The sequence below is a fragment of the Aulonocara sp. 'chitande type north' Nkhata Bay genome, linkage group LG15 (genome assembly GCF_057382095.1).
Source record: "Aulonocara sp. 'chitande type north' Nkhata Bay isolate Kocher_YH1m ecotype deep benthic linkage group LG15, A_spYH_male_GT1.1, whole genome shotgun sequence".
Taxonomy (NCBI): domain Eukaryota; kingdom Metazoa; phylum Chordata; class Actinopteri; order Cichliformes; family Cichlidae; genus Aulonocara; species Aulonocara sp. 'chitande type north' Nkhata Bay.
In genome coordinates, this window is record NC_141358.1 from 8,299,023 (window position 1) to 8,314,840 (window position 15,818).

The window sequence follows — 15,818 nt, forward strand, 5'->3', positions numbered from 1 at the left end:
GAGTGTTTCCAGCACCTTGTTGAATCTGTTTAAACATGTGCCAAACACCTTCACTGTTAAAATAGCTTATAGATTTGGACGATTTCCAAGTGGTATTTTAATGGTGGATTTGGAAAAGACACACAAGACACAGAAAGCAGACATTACATTTCCTGATACTGCGACTGAACTGTCTGAATGTAGCTTCCTGCTGAGAGGTTGTATCAAAAAGCGACCTTAGTTTAGGAGGAGGGTCTTTCAATGGCTTGAGCTCAATTCTACTGCAGCTGCAACAGGCACTGAAGGGTTTGTGATTAGACTGAATGTTGGAAGGTTCCCTGGGGAACATGACAGCATTGCCATGTAAAAAAAAAAAAAAAGGTTTATAGAATGATTAGTGAAAAGTGGCCATGGTTCAACAATGATTAATGAAACAAATCAAGATGGGATAGAGTAATTACTGAATCCTTTCATGCATATACTTTGAGAACTGGAGCGAGGTGTTTAAGTTCATGTTTTTCTTACAACTAATTAAAATATGGATATCTTTAGAAGTGCATTATTTTTCAAAACTTATTCTGAAGGAGTTATTTATTTGGTCATTAAAGTAGTAGTAAAAACAATATGCTGAAACTCATGAAGCATGTTTTTTTTTATATTAGGTGCACTTACTAACTGCTAGTACAGTGCCGTATTGGACACCATGTGTGAAAGGAGGAAAGTATCAGCAATTAAATAACCTTTAGCTTCTGGCAACTCCAAAGACCTTGTCAGCCTTATCCTCTGGCATTTGTGCTTGTAGCGTTTAGCTGAAAAGTCAGATAGGGGTGTAAAATGTAATAACCAGAGGCATGTGACCATGCATTAATAGAGCCAAAAGCCTGATAATGACACTCACACATTGAAAATGTCTGCATGTGACACAGAAGAGTAAATGGTAATGTACAGTGCCAGGAAAAGCATTTGTCCTCTTTCTGATGTCTTAGTTTATTTGCATATTTGTCACACTTAAGCTTTAATATTAGACTCAGATACCTGATTAAATGCAAAATGCAGTTTTAAATTTTTCATTTATTAAGGAAAAAGGTTATCCAAACCTACTTTGGCCTACTGTATGTGAAAAAAATAATTAACTCCTAAACCTAATAAGTGGTTGCGCCACCCTTGGCAACACTATCGCCACCATGTTGGACTGGTGGGTTGATTTTTTTTTTTTTTTTTTTTTTTTTAATGAATTGCTGTATTACTTTTAGATGTAACGGGACTCAAACCTCCCACTCATCAGTCCACAGAATATTTTCATATAGATGTGTTTTTCTTTGGTAATTGTGAGACGAGCCTTTCTGTTCTTTTCGGTCAGCAGTAGTTTTCGTCTTGAAATTCTCCCATGGATGCGTTTTTGCCCAGTCTCTTTCTTATTGAAGAGTCATGAACTCTGACCTTAACTAATGTAAGTTAGGGCTGCAGTTGTTCTGGGTTCTTTTGTAACCTCCTGGATGGGTCATCAATGCACTCTGCACAGCTTTAAATTTGCAAATTATTACATTCTGTTTTTCAAAAGAGGTTATGATTGTGAACCTAACTAAATACATTTTGTACTCCCTACGACACACGTGTCCTTGATCTCTGACAATTTTGTGCACTTTTTTCACAGTGCCTTTTCTCCCCTTAAGAACTCTTTCTGTCATCTCATTAATATTAGTTTGTCTCTAATGTCTTAATATTTTATGGCCCCTAAAAAGACTGTGATCTTGTACGTTGAGATTAAGTCTACTACCTCAGTCTTTAATCATTATTTTTAACATCATTGTGTTTCGCTACTTTTTTCCATGTTTTGTTCCTGTTCTAGGAGCAGCTGCGGGCCTACAGTCAACTTTACGATTTGTCCCGTTCTGAGAGGTCAAAAGTCTGCGAGTTAGCAGTCACTATGGCAACTGATGGACAGCCCCTGGAGCAGATTGGAGAGCTTCTGCGCGTCACTGTTGGATCCTTAGACCTGTCTCTCAAAAGTGTCCTTCACGATGCTGTGGAGAGAGTAGTCGCTGCACTCAGGTATTTTATTTTCGATGTCAAGGTTCTTGATGTTCTACAGTATATGCAAAAAAACTCTGAGGTGTCAAGTGCTGACAATACCTATGTACATACTGAGATAGTTTGCAAAGATATGCACTGCCAAATGTTAGTTAATCTTCTTTTAGTAACTTCCCAACAATGCCCCAACATGCACAATGACAGAGAATCTTGAATCTTGAAATATGCATAATTTTGAGAAAAACAGCACTTTCTGTAATGGCTTGGTAATAACATGTTAATAATGGATTAATGTTTGATAAGCAATTTGTTAATAAAGAGGCATTAACTAAGTAAATGCAATATGCAATTACCAAATTAACAACCAAGTAGCAGCTTGTTATTACTAATGTAATAAGAGACCACAAATGGTAGTAATGTAGACATTTAAAAGGACCAATGAGGCAAAATGACTAGTGCAACAATGTAATAATCTTTTTTTTTTTTTTTTCTGGTTTGATTTTTTTTTTTATTTCAGCCTACAGTCATGTGAAGGAAGGAAGCTTTCACAGGACTCTAAGCAGTCCTGTGAAATATTAAGTACATCTTTACTGTTTTCAGAGAAGTTAGGATGGTAAATAGCAGTCAGGTGATGCTGATCAAATTTGTGAGCGCCTCAGTAAAAGCAGAGGTTTTGGCAGTTGGTGTAATAATGTAATAATAATGTAACAATGTAATAATCTTAATTATTAACTCTATTAACACATAAATATTACTGTTTTTATGGAACTGTAATATAAAGCGCTACTCACTTTTTTCCCAAAAGGTGGATGAGCTATGAAACTGTAATCATGAGGTAATCTGTAATCTGGGATTCATAAAAAAAAAAATACAAAACCACAGCTTTCAGAGATTCTCCATCTCAAGACATCCAAACGTTGGTAACTCTGGTTCTCCTCTTAAAACATTTTTAGCTAAAGCTCTTTTTCAGTAGAAAAAACACACACACATAAAAAACCTGAAAAGTTGCCTTCAGCTGAATGCTCTGGACTGCACTCTGCCATTTCACTTTTACCATGCTGTAAGGGAGCTCATTCTGTAGTCTCTTTATAAATGCAGAGAGTGCTAAGACCTTCAAAGGCAGGGGTTTAGAAGCACCAGCATCCACAGTTGGCTGCATTGGCTGCCAATTGTGACCATTTCTCCACTATATATAAGTGTGTGTGTGGATTTTTTTTTTTTTTTTTTTTTGAGAAAAGGGTGTCAATAGCATTCAGAGACCAGTTGATCAAATCCATAATTCTCTTTAGGTTTTAGAAACAGACTGTGAGAGAGTAGAACTAAGCAGGGAAGATAAGGGAGAGGAGAAAAAGTGTGTCCGCCTCCTCCGAGAGCCAAAAGGATCACATACAGAAACCTGTACAAAGAGATCAAACCGCTACACACCTCTTACTGCAATCAAATTCTTTACTGCAGCCTAGCTAAAATAGCAAAAATAAATAAACAATGTATACATCTCAAGCTTCAATTCAAGTCAAAAAAATATCTTAATTCTCCGCCTGATGTCTGAAGCTAGTGATTATTTTTGTGGCTGTAAATCATAGCTTGTGTTGCACAATGCTAGACCCCCTGTTAGTCCCAAGTTGTTCAGAAAATTGTTAATATTAGGACAGTGTTGAAAAATTACAGTTGTACAGTAATCTTGTGTGCTGTGTGCTATCAAACATACCACCAGCTGTGACAAGCAGAATAAAGGAATAGGAAAATTTAAGATGTCAGGTTGCTACGTGTGGCTCCCTTTTGTGCTAATTTAATCTTTTTTTCACATTCGCTGTTGCGCCTTGCCAAACAACATTATCATCTACACGTAACCCTTTCATTATCTGTCAGTGCAGATTGTATGGAAAAATTAATGTATTTTTATAACTATCCAGACAAAGCGAAGTGTCTACATTCAGCTCAAAAGCAGGCTTTTGAACATACTGTGCGCCACCTGCTGACACCACCTACGACCTGATCTTTGTTGGTTGTTATCTGAAAATATACTGTATATATATCTGTCCACTTTGGGCTGAGCATGTTGGTGGGAAGAACACTGTCAAAACAAATGCCTGAAGTGTTGAACTGAATCTGCAGTAGCTGCCTGTGGGAGTTGGGCTCACAGTCTTTTATTGGTGTTTTCCTGCTCCCAGAATTCAAAAGGAAGGCAGAGATGATTCACCAAGATGTGTCTGCAGATGTGCTAGATGTAAGGGCCGCGGTAAACACTTTGTATAACATTGTATAACATCCAACGAATACATGTATATGTTTGTTACTTAGTTTCTTGAGAAGAAGTGAGCTAAAACCCATTATAGAGAGTTGTTTTGATTTAACATACTGGAAGATGATTTTTTAAATGATTTTGCTTTTTGCTCAGACAGGCAGACCAGCGAGCAGGGTTTTACTGACAAAACCAGATATCATCAGGCCATCTGATTGGCTTGATAAATGAGTATCACCCGCTGTGATTATAATCCTGCCTCATTTCCAGCTTTTTTTATAGCTGCTCAATGGTGCATGCTTCAGATAAATGGCACCTGAATCTGCAGACACACACACACGCACAGGCACTCACACACACATTTGTATTTGTATAGACTTGGAGGTCATTATCCCTAATGAACACACACACATACACACTTTATTGCGTGCACATGTTCTTCCCTTTTCTCTGATTCATTATCTTTTTTATAATTAATGCAGCCTGATACAGCTGTTCCCCTCCAGATCTCACTCTGCTCCCATACACACACACACACACACACAGAGTCTGGGTGTGTGTGTCAGGTGCAAGACTGCACACAGAGTCCTATTTATTCTCTGGGGGTTTTCTTTACCTTGAACATGTCACTCCGTGTTCTTACATTATGAATATCCCTTTATGCGTCGACTGCGTGTGGCTGCGAGCGTGCGTTTCCGTAGTTTCGGGGCTTTCTTGAAGCATTGTGTTTGGCAGTTATGAATGAGGCGGTCTTGTTTTTGGCTCTCTCAAAGCCTTGAGTCTGGTACAGCAGGCATCCCTGAGCCTCACACTAATAGCCGTCTTTTGTATCTGTCATAACTGCTTTGTTTGTGTGTGTTTAAATTCAAAATGTAAGTAGTGAAACCCAATAAAGAAAATGCTGCGTCATCTTTCCACTTCTTGCCCAGATCATCTGTATGTTGTGTGCGTATAAAGCGCGCGCGCGTGTGTGTGTGTATATTGTGTAGGCAGTTATATGTATTGGCCGGGGCATACGTTTATTTGTGTATGTGTATGGATACAATTCCAGCAGAAAAGTGGAAGTGAGTCGGGGGAAATCACCTTTTTTCCCTCCCCCTTTGTTTCTTTCTTTCGTTGTGAAAAATGGCCTGTGAACATATGGTGCACACACACACATACAGCAGCACCCAGAGCCACTCTACAAATGCACTAATGATGTACCTTCTTAAGCTTACCTACTATTATGTGGATTTAAACCTCATCTCATTACGCCTCTTTTTATCATCTTTAAATTATTAAAATTAACGTGTTCTTGTAAATTTCCACCGGGCTCGATGAGCTTGTCACATTGGAGATGGCTATTAATGTTTTTTTTTTCTGTTTCATCTTGTCTGTAAGACTTGAAATAATTTTATGATTGTTAATTTAACAAAGGTTCACTACCTTCAAACATTTAATTGCCGCCAGACACATTTTTAACTAACACCGTCCCTGAGAAGGAAGCCTTTGATTTTTTTTTTTTTAAGTTGCTGTCCCTTGACATTGTGCTAATTTGAAAATCTTATCTTAATTAGCTGATTATGTAAGATGATCGTGGTGATGTGGTTTGTTTTTCAGTGGAGACCCATGCGCCCTGACAAATTACCCACAACCCCTCAGGGTCCTGGAGGCCATGGTGACTGCTGTGCACAACAGTGTGCAGAGTGGGTAGGTTACATCTGTCATCTCATACAACATACTTACAGTGACCCATTCTCTGATTTCCTTTGTAGTCCCTAAACTAAACTGTCCTCACACAGCCAATGTCACAGCACTTAATCGCTTGTATTTTGAGTTTTATGTAAATCAACTAAGCCTTAAAGATTTTCTTCAGCTTTTGTCACCCTCTCTTTGCACTCTGCATCTTTTCAGTTCTATTCAAGGGCTGAAATTAACACCTGCTGAGTGTTAAATATCAGTTAAATATCTGATAAATAAATGAAAATAAACTGACAAAAGGCACCTGGCAGCCTGTCTTGTAGCTCTTTTTGACGACGAAAACATTTTGACAGCATCTATTGCACCCTGGTCAGCTTTTTCATGACAAAAAGACAAACAAGGCACATGAAAACAAGGGATCTGTGACAAAAGAACCTTAAATTAATGCATTATAGTGCAGTCATGCCCACTGCATTACTTTGGAAAATGTGAAATTTCAAAGAAGAATGGCATAAATAGTAGACTTTTAACTTCTTACTGACAAAGACATAACATATAGCCGGTTACATGCTAGAGTACGTAACAGATAACCTAAACTATTTGTTTTTATTGTTGGTATTCTATTCAATGTAATAACCAAAGATAAACATATGGAGCTACCCACTATAGCAAACTCTTTTTTTCCCAGATTCCCTTCCTGACCCAAACCCAAAGTGAATTTCCGGCTGGAAACCTCCGCTTGCCAAGCAAAAGTGTTAACCACTACACCATTGGAGGAACCTTTGAATTCACAGACATTTGCTGTTTTTCTTAATTAATGATAAAGTTCTTAATTGTTTTGAAAATGTCCTTATTACTACACAAGCGTTTACATCATGTAAAGTGGAAGAATTGAGATATATTGTTAAAATTTCCCATTTTACTGTTAAGTCATCTCAGTAGTAATGGTAATTTTATTTATATAGCGCATTTCATTACATGTGATAGGTGAAATCTGCGAAGTAGTCAACTTTATTTTTTTACAATTATTATAGATGTTTTAAGGCTGTAAAACCCCTCACTATACACTTTATACATTTTTCTCAGACAGGTATGAACATTTTCACACTTTTCTCTCTTGTTTAAAGACCCTCAAAGTTCAAACCTTCGTAGAAAAATAAGTCGGTATTATAGAATGAAACCAAAGATCAAACCCTGTTTTCAGGTCCAAAACATGGGAATAGAGCAGCTGCGAGAGAATTCAACATTAATGAATCAATGGTACGGAAGTAGGGGAAGCAAGAAGAATGAGTTGAGTAAAATTTGACGTATCTGACTGTTTTGTTTCGCTTAATGTGCTTCATAATGCGACGTGCCTTATGGTCCGAAAAATACGGTAACTTCTATCTTCCTTTAGCATGTCCAGAAGTCCAACTTTTTGTGCGACGGTTAGCATCGTCCTCTGCCTTTTGGGTGCTACCGCAGGTGTCTTTGACGGTGCAAAACATTTCGTCGACATTGTTGTGTTTGTTGGGGAGAAAACTTACACAGATATAGGACTTCAGAGTCACATTGCTAGCGATCGAAGATTTATGTAAATTTGACAACTTTGACACAACGTAACTGTAGCTATAGTTGAATCATTTAGTTTGTAAAAAAAACCAACAGAATAACATACTCAGTTTCCTACAGCTCAGTTTAACGTCCTCAAATCTTTGTGCAAACTGTCTAACAGGCAATTTCTTGTTTCTTGAATGAAACAAGTAAACTACTTGGTAACATTTAGACATCTTAGTGTGAACTCTACACCTTGTCTCTCAATCTCTGTCTCTTTATCTGTACCTCACTTTGCCTGCTGTCAACCTCCCTCTCAAATCCTTCTGCAGTGACAGTACCGTCACTTCAGATGACCTCCTGGCTTGGCTGCGTCCATTCTGCGGTGACGCATCTCTGCCCGTTCGGCCTCGCATCGACGTGCTGCAAATTCTGGAGAGTAACTTCAGCCTCGGAGACAGTGACGTTCGTCTTCTGCTGCTTTACAGGACTCAGGCTGTTCTCAGGGACAGAGAGGTAATGTTACTGATGCTCTCACACGTGTTTGAAGTTATGAAGATTTAACCCTCATGCTAACAAAGTGAGAAATATACTTTACTTGAAAAACAAAGTGCTCTACAGAAGCACATGGAAAACTATCTACAGATGGGTAGAGAGGTCTGAATTTCCTGTTGTCCATGCTTGTACAAAAGAAAATAGAAGCAGAGAAGATAAAAAGGAAAATGGAAAGAGAAGAGAATAATTAGTGTGAAGACATACAAAAACGAATGTGTTAATTTTAATAGCACCATCAAAAAATAGTATTAAATGGTTGTGATCATACAAAAAAACTTGAATATAACATCTTTGGGATTATTCTCGTTTATGATGGACTCAGACAGTTGGAAAAATCCACAGTCTCCAACCTAAAGACCACAGGGAGTCGTTTTCAGTGGGCACATGGCATGGATAACTTGCACAGCTTCATATCCAAGTTTTGGAGCAATACACTGTCGTCCAGAAAACTGTCTTGCTCATTTCAGCAATGCTCTGCTAGACAACATTTTGCATTTTGCAAATCATTAAATTATATTTTTAATTGCATTTGACACAACTTTGTTTTCTCTCTTTTTTAAAAAAAAAACAAACAAAAACAAAACGGGATGTCACATTTAGTGTAAAATAAAGTAGCTCCATTCTAAAAGATGTCAGTGTAGGAAAAGTGCCTCAGTTTCTTGACAACATGAACACATGTCAGTGGAATCTACTTAACTTTGAATGTGTGGAAACAAGTTCTTAGATGTAATTAGAGATAAAAACTATGAGTCTGAAGCTTGTAACCCACAGTGGGTTTTGCACAAGCTCCTACAACCAGGTGTTAAAAATCATACTAAGGGATAAATGTTTAGATTTGAAATAACTGCATAAATATATGTGAGTATTACTAATCCGTATGTGTCATTTGCATATTTGCAGTAGTATGTAACATATGTATGTATGTATGTGTGTGGCTGTGGCTCTCCCCTCCTCCCTCCCTGGTATAGCAGACAGCTGACTGGCTAGTCACTAAGTTATTTGACTGACTAATTAATGGCCCAAGCTGGATAATTAGTGTGTAAATGTATGCAGGCAGCCTTGGGCCATTGTCAGCGCAGGTAGACAGGTGTGTGGGCCCGGACTCTTTAACTAATTAGGCGAACTCCTAACATTTGGCAGGTTCTGATGAAATATATACACACACACACACACACACACACACACACACACACACACACACACACACACTTAACAGAGCGTACATGCAAGGGATCTGTTAATTAATCTTTTAAAAGAAGTCACGTTGTAAGAACCAGACTCGTTTCAGATGAAGTGCCACTTTCTCTCATCTCTCCCTAAGGCAGCCAAAAGGCCTTTAAGTGTGAGAGTGGGGTTCTTGTAGCCAAATGTCTGTTTTAACGTTGATTATTCAAGATTTTTGACTGTTGAAAATGCTTTTTGTGTTTTCACATCTGTACTGACACTCTCGTCCAAACGCATGCACAACAACGCGCACTCACTCTTTTATTTATTACATTTTGCCTTAATAATTGTAGCAACTTTTCATTGTGTCAGCTGCTCGACTGGAAGCAGTTGCACATTAATCATGTTGGCTAGGCCGGTACCACCCGTAAGCGGAGCTGGCACTGACAGCAGGAAGCTGCCCCAAGGCCACGCCGGAGACTTTGTTGTGGCCCACTCTGACCTTATCATGCTGGCTTACAGCCTGAAAGGGAGAAAAAGTGTAGGAAAAGGGGAGAAGTGGTGCTCGCTTAGAAGAAATTAAAAAAAAAGTCAGATTCTGACAAAGGTGACAGGGGAGGAAGAAGGAAGGAAAGAAGTTGGTAATGTTCCCCCTCTCCTCCCTGGTTCCATAACTAATCAGCGCAGCTCCTTCTTAAAAGCATCCCACAGACTACATATTCATAGAAAAATGCCACATCTATAATACGTACTAGTATATACCCAGCCCTCCTGTGTCATATGCACATATTACTCAGATAGACATGCAAAAGGGTTGCCTGCTGTGATTTCCATGACAACCACGGTCTCGAGCCACAGTTTGAATTGAACTGAAAGCACTAGTATGTTTCTGTAATGCTTCCTTTTCAGCTTCTGTGTGTTTGCTGTTCTGACAAAGATATCTGGATGACACTGTTTTCAGTGATCAAAGCACAGTCTGTCTCTCACACACACACACACACACAGTCTTTGTTTGTCCTTCAAGCTCGAGCCCTGGGAGCGCTTTTGCGGTTGGTATTTCTCGAGCTACTCTTGTTCCTTCTTCTTCTTGCTATAACTTGGTATTGCTCTATCCGTATTTTTCACAGTAGAACATAAAAAAATTGTATCTACCTCTGCTTTACAAACAGCCTGTAAACAATGCTGCCCAATTCTTGGCTGATATAGATTTCTAGCTCCTCAACAGTCCTGGGTCGTCTTCTCAAATTTATCATTTCATGCTGCTCCAAATGTTTTCAGTTGGTGGAAGGTTTAGAGTGCAGGCAGGCCATTTCGTCACCGTTCTTTTTGAGCACTGATGATGCCTTTCAGATGTGTAAGCTCCCACCTCTATAGGTACTAATACACTCACACACCATCAGAAATGCAGGCTTTTAAACTAAGCAATGATACGAATCCAGATGTTCCCCCTCTACTTTAGTCTGGAGGACACAGGATCCATGTTTTCCTAAAAGAATTTCAGAATTCCACATTTCCTAAGTGGCTTTTCATGAGTTTTGGCCCAGAACAACTGTGCCATTTCTGGATCATGTATGGATAGTAGTAAAATAAACATTAAAAAAATCGATTTAAAATATATCAAAATGTATGTTAATGAGGTTTTGGAGCAAAGATGATAAAGTCATGGATACGAATGATAATGAAAGGTTATTGTTGGTCTGCTGTTATGCATTATAATTGTATTGTGGATCATCAGTCCTGTCAAACTGACTGCTAACCTTTTGGTGGAAGGGACAAGCTGAAAGAAACTTAATTTCAGTCATTAATACCAGCTCACAATGCAATTCCTTTGGTTGTAGACAGCTTCCAGGCTTTCAGCATGAAGACTCTAAATCAGAGAGCCAGGCTTTGCCTGAAGGTAAAATGAATAAACAAAACCACAGATTAAACAAATGAGATATAATATGCTAATCAGCGAGCTTTAGAAGATACTAGAAGCGGGATTTTGTTGAATTTAGTCAAATTGATTAACCGCTTCTCGCTCTGAAAGTAGATGTTTACAAAGACATGAATCGCACATTATTTTGGCATGTTGGAAGTTTTTTAATTTATAAACTGCAAAATTTTAGTTACTGTTCTAAATTGTGCTAATAGGTCAGAGCTTGTCCAGTATATACTATATGCGGACAGTAGTTACTTAAAGACCATACAGTCAAAGGGACTTGTTGAAGGCAGCTGTCCACTGGGATGGTTGCCTTAAGAACTATACTTTTTTTAGTGCCTTTCAGACAACCAGTAGAAACACTGATATGATGTATTAGCCAACTTAGAGCTAGGCAGCAAGCATAACCAGCTGGAGGATATCGGTGATCATGATAACAACAGAATTGCAGGGGCGATGTGTGGTTGAAAGTACATGTTTTTTGCTCTTTTAAAGTATAGTAATTAACATTGCAAGTATCTAGTTTCCTGATATACGTTTTAAGAGTGCAAGGTGCCATTAACCTTAGACAGAGGCTTTCTCTGGCAAGCTGCTCCTGAATCAGCTGATGCATCTAAAACTTTGGAATAGGATAGAATATAATAGCTCTTTATTATCATTATACATGTACAACAAAATTGTGGATTTTGTACTTGCATTACAAGCACATGCCAATTCAGATGCCACTTTGTTGTAGGTTTATTTTTCTTTTCGTTAGGCTTAATGAGTTAGTAGCAAAAGCTTTCACTGTTTCTCTGTTTTTAGTTGAGTTCAGCTAATGTTAGGACTTTAACATTTTCTGTAATGTTAAAGCATGATGTTTCCACCCCCATGCTTCACAGTAGGTATGGTGTTCTTGGGATGCAACTCAGTATTCTTCTTCCTCCAAACACGACCAGTTGAGTTTATACCAAAAAGTTCTACTTTGGTTTCATCTGACCACATGACATTCTCCCAATCCTCTGCTGTATCATCCATGTGCTCTCTGGCAAACTTCAGACGGGCCTGGACATGCACTGGCTTCAGCAGCGGAACACGTCTGGCACTGCGGGATTTGATTCCCTGCCGTTGTAGTGTGTTACTGATGGTGACCTTTGTTACTTTGGTCCCAGCTCTCTGCAGGTCATTCACCAGGTCCCCCCGTGTGGTTCTGGGATCTTTGCTCACCGTTCTCATGATCATTTTGACCCCACGGGATGAGATCTTGCGTGGAGCCCCAGATCGAGGGAGATTATCAGTGGTCTTGTATGTCTTCCATTTTCTGATGATTGCTCCCACAGTTGATTTTTTCACACCAAGCTGCTTGCCTATTGTAGATTCACTCTTCCCAGTCTGGTGCAGGTCTACAATACTTTTCCTGGTGTCCTTCGAAAGCTCTTTGGTCTTGGCCATGGCGGAGTTTGGAGTCTGACTGTTTGAGGCTGTGGACAGGTGTCTTTTATACAGATGATGAGTTCAAACAGGTGCCATTCATACAGGTAACGAGTGGGGGACAGAAAAGCTTCTTACAGAAGACGTTACAGGTCTGTGAGAGCCAGAGATTTTCCTTGTTTGAGGTGACCAAATACTTATTTTCCACCCTAATTTACGAATAAATTCTTTACAAATCCTACCATGTGAATTCATGGATTTTTTTTTCACATTCTGTCTCTCACAGTTGAAGTGTACCTCTGGTGCAAATTACTGACCTCTGTCATCATTTTAAGTGGGGGAACTTGCACAATCGGTGGCTGACTAAATACTTTTTTGCCCCACTGTGTGTGTGTGTGTGTGTGTGTGTGTGTGTGTGTGTGTGTGTGTGTGTGTGTGTGTGTGTGTGTGTGTGTGTGTGTGTGTGTGTGTATATATATATGTATATGTAATCTATATGTAATATTGCCACTATTCCCCAAGAATAGCTTCTTGACAGCCACCCTTCCACTGAGTCCATTTCTGATGAGGCGTCAGTGAACAGTAGACATCTTACTTTCCTCACATATCCTAACTTGATTTACTGAGTACAGTGCCTGTAATATTTTTGTCTTCAGCTGGTTACGTTGTCATTTTTATGTCACACAGCCACACAGGCGCCCATGCATTCCGGTGTGCCAACTCATGATAGAGGCAGACGTGTGCTATTATGATGGATGCTGTTTTGTTCGGTGGTGACCAGACTGGGTCAAGTTGGGCTGTGTCAGTGGAAAGGCCAGTGCATGATTCACAGCCGCTGCTTCATAAAGACCCAGAGATGATACATCAGAAAGAGGGGAGAGAAAGGAGAGAGGGATAATGATGGATAAAAGATATGAAAAGAGAAAGGAGTGAAAGTTTCAGATCATGTTGAATGAGAAAAAGGCAACAGCGTTTCGCTTAGCTTCCCGACACATCCTCCTTAGCATTCCAACATACTATGTAGCCAGAAGACGTCTAAAAAGGAAGATATTAATGTGCCCAATTGTAATGCTGACATTTAGGCAGTGCAGGGTGGGGGTGAAATGGGAGGGGGTTGATACAGGAGAAGAGGCATAGAGACTGTAAGAGGTGAAGTCAGGCATAGATTTTGTGACTTAATTTCGAATGATTAGTCATAAGAGCAGGGCATTCAAATGTCAACACTGTCAAGATGTGAGGGTCTGTTTTGCCTCTTTGATGGGCCTTTGTGTATATTGTCCATTTGGCCTTTTTGTCACTAACAGCCGTGTACTTAAGGTTATTTCTTTATGACATTTCAAAGACAATCAGGAAACGTCGGAAAGCAAATATGCGTGTAAGTGTAGGTGTGTGCGCTTATTCTGCGTAGGTGCACACTGTACTTTGTGTACACTGTGCTTGTTGACGTAGCTGCCATCTCTGCTACTGCCTTGATTTCGTATTGTGGCGATGTTAATTAGTATTCCAAATCCCATGGCAGTGCTAGCAATAATGGCCACACACACACCTACACACACTCAAGTGCAGTGAAAGAAGGTGGCTCTCTGCATTAAAGCCTTCATATAGCTTTTCACTGTAAATGTGAAGGAAAATCACATGCATGTCTGTGTGGGTGAATAAGCAGTGATCACAGATTGATGCGACGTGTCTCCGTCAATGTCATGGATCATTTGCCGTGAAACACTGCTTTGATGCTGTTTGGACCAAGCAGTGTGTCATCTATATAATAATATGGATGAAGTGAGGTGAGCAGAATGTGCTCTGCCATAAGCTTCTCTGTAGCTACACCCCCTCCCGACCTCACACATTAAATCCAACCTAGCCTGTCTGACTTTTCCCGAAGGCGGGTCTTCTTCTCCTTCCTTTTTTTTCCCCATTTCACATTTCAAAATGTCATGTCCTTTTCCCCACTTGCAATTCATTGATTATTTTTTATTCATATTTGATAAGGTTGAAATTATGGGTTAGTCGGCCAAACATATTCCCAAAGTATATAATTATTCAGGTCAATCATAAAAACACATTTTATTCTTTATATTCACTTTCTGCAGTATCCAATTATTTCCTCTTTGTCCGTTCTTTTTCATGGCCTGTCTTGATAGCAGAAAGTTATATCTAAACACACTCCTGATTCTTGTTTCCCGCAGTCTCTTTATCAGTCTTTGCTTTTGTTTCGTTGATAGAATTTCCATTTTTATGCACCAATTAAGCAGAAAATTATAGAATACATCTGTTTGTGGGCTTTCATGCATATGTAAACATGACAGGCACAATATTTGAAAAGGGCTTAAGACCTCAGTGTGTTTTAAGTGTTGTTACAAGTGCATATGGGTTTGCCAACACATGGACAAACATATATGTTTGCTCACACCTAAGTGCATCTGCCCTCCCGCCATATCATAAAACACCCCCATCACAGCTGCTGTATATTTAAATATTAAGGCAACCGTTTGAAGTATGCAACACCCGAGTGCTAAGATAAGCCTTTGCTTGACATGAAAGACGTTGAAGGATGGCATACTATTTTGTTGGAACTACAGTCTTTGTTTGATATGACAGGAATACAAACAGGAACACAAGTGGGATTGTTTCTGGTTGACAGAACAATGGTGTTGTTGATTATTAACAGGCACAACAAGGAATTGTGTGCAAAAAATAATAAATAAAAAAATAATTTTATAAAAATGACAGCGTGTTGCCGCGGTGGGGAACATGTGAAGAGGAGAAGCCGGACAGGGAAGCTGGGAAAGATTTGTCTGATGAAAGCGAATGAGCCTGTACTGTGGGAAGAGGGTTTTACAAGAACAAAGAGCGAGCAGAGTCTCTTTCCAAGTAGATAAATAATAAATGTGATGGGGTTGAGAAAGCTATCTTATGGCCACAGCCTAATGCAACAGATCAGGGGTCATTGTCGTGATGGCAAAGCCCCAGCTATAATTCCACTTGTTTTGGCAGCTTTTATCTATCCCCCTTGGGCTCTCTCTCTTTTTTTGAAAACTTTATTTATGCTCTGTTTTTAACTTGGAGCAAGGAGAGATGAGCACAGTGCTTTGTCATCTTGGTGGGATCACTGATGACTTGGAAAGAAGAAAAAAAAGACCCTAAACACCAGAGAGGAGGCAGAGCAATAAAATAAACAAGAAAAGAAGGGATGTGCAGAGGGAGACAGACAGGAGGAAAAATAAGAAGAAAAGAGCCCGAGGACAGCTGAAGTTATAGGAGTGGGCAGCGCGGTGCCAGATGAGAAAGAGGGAGAGAGACGGT

The 15,818-nt window shown here is 39.4% G+C and overlaps 1 protein-coding gene across 2 annotated transcripts in view; it reads left to right on the forward strand.

Moving 5' to 3' along the window:
- The window catches only part of nbas (NBAS subunit of NRZ tethering complex), a 182,729-nt gene that overhangs the window by 125,189 nt on the left and 41,722 nt on the right, over positions 1–15,818 (forward strand). Inside the window, exons 47-50 of one of the 2 annotated variants that reach the window (XR_015125006.1) lie at positions 1,829–2,031; positions 5,852–5,941; positions 6,621–7,222; positions 7,798–7,930. Coding sequence is in view for 1 of the 2 variants with exons in the window: in XM_086263811.1 (XP_086119937.1) it covers positions 1,829–2,031; positions 5,852–5,941; positions 7,798–7,981 (477 nt within the window). In the remaining variant the exon portion in view is untranslated. Of the gene's footprint in view, positions 1–1,828; positions 2,032–5,851; positions 5,942–6,620; positions 7,223–7,797; positions 7,982–15,818 lie in introns of those variants that run through there. The other variant, XM_086263811.1, reaches the window with a different exon arrangement.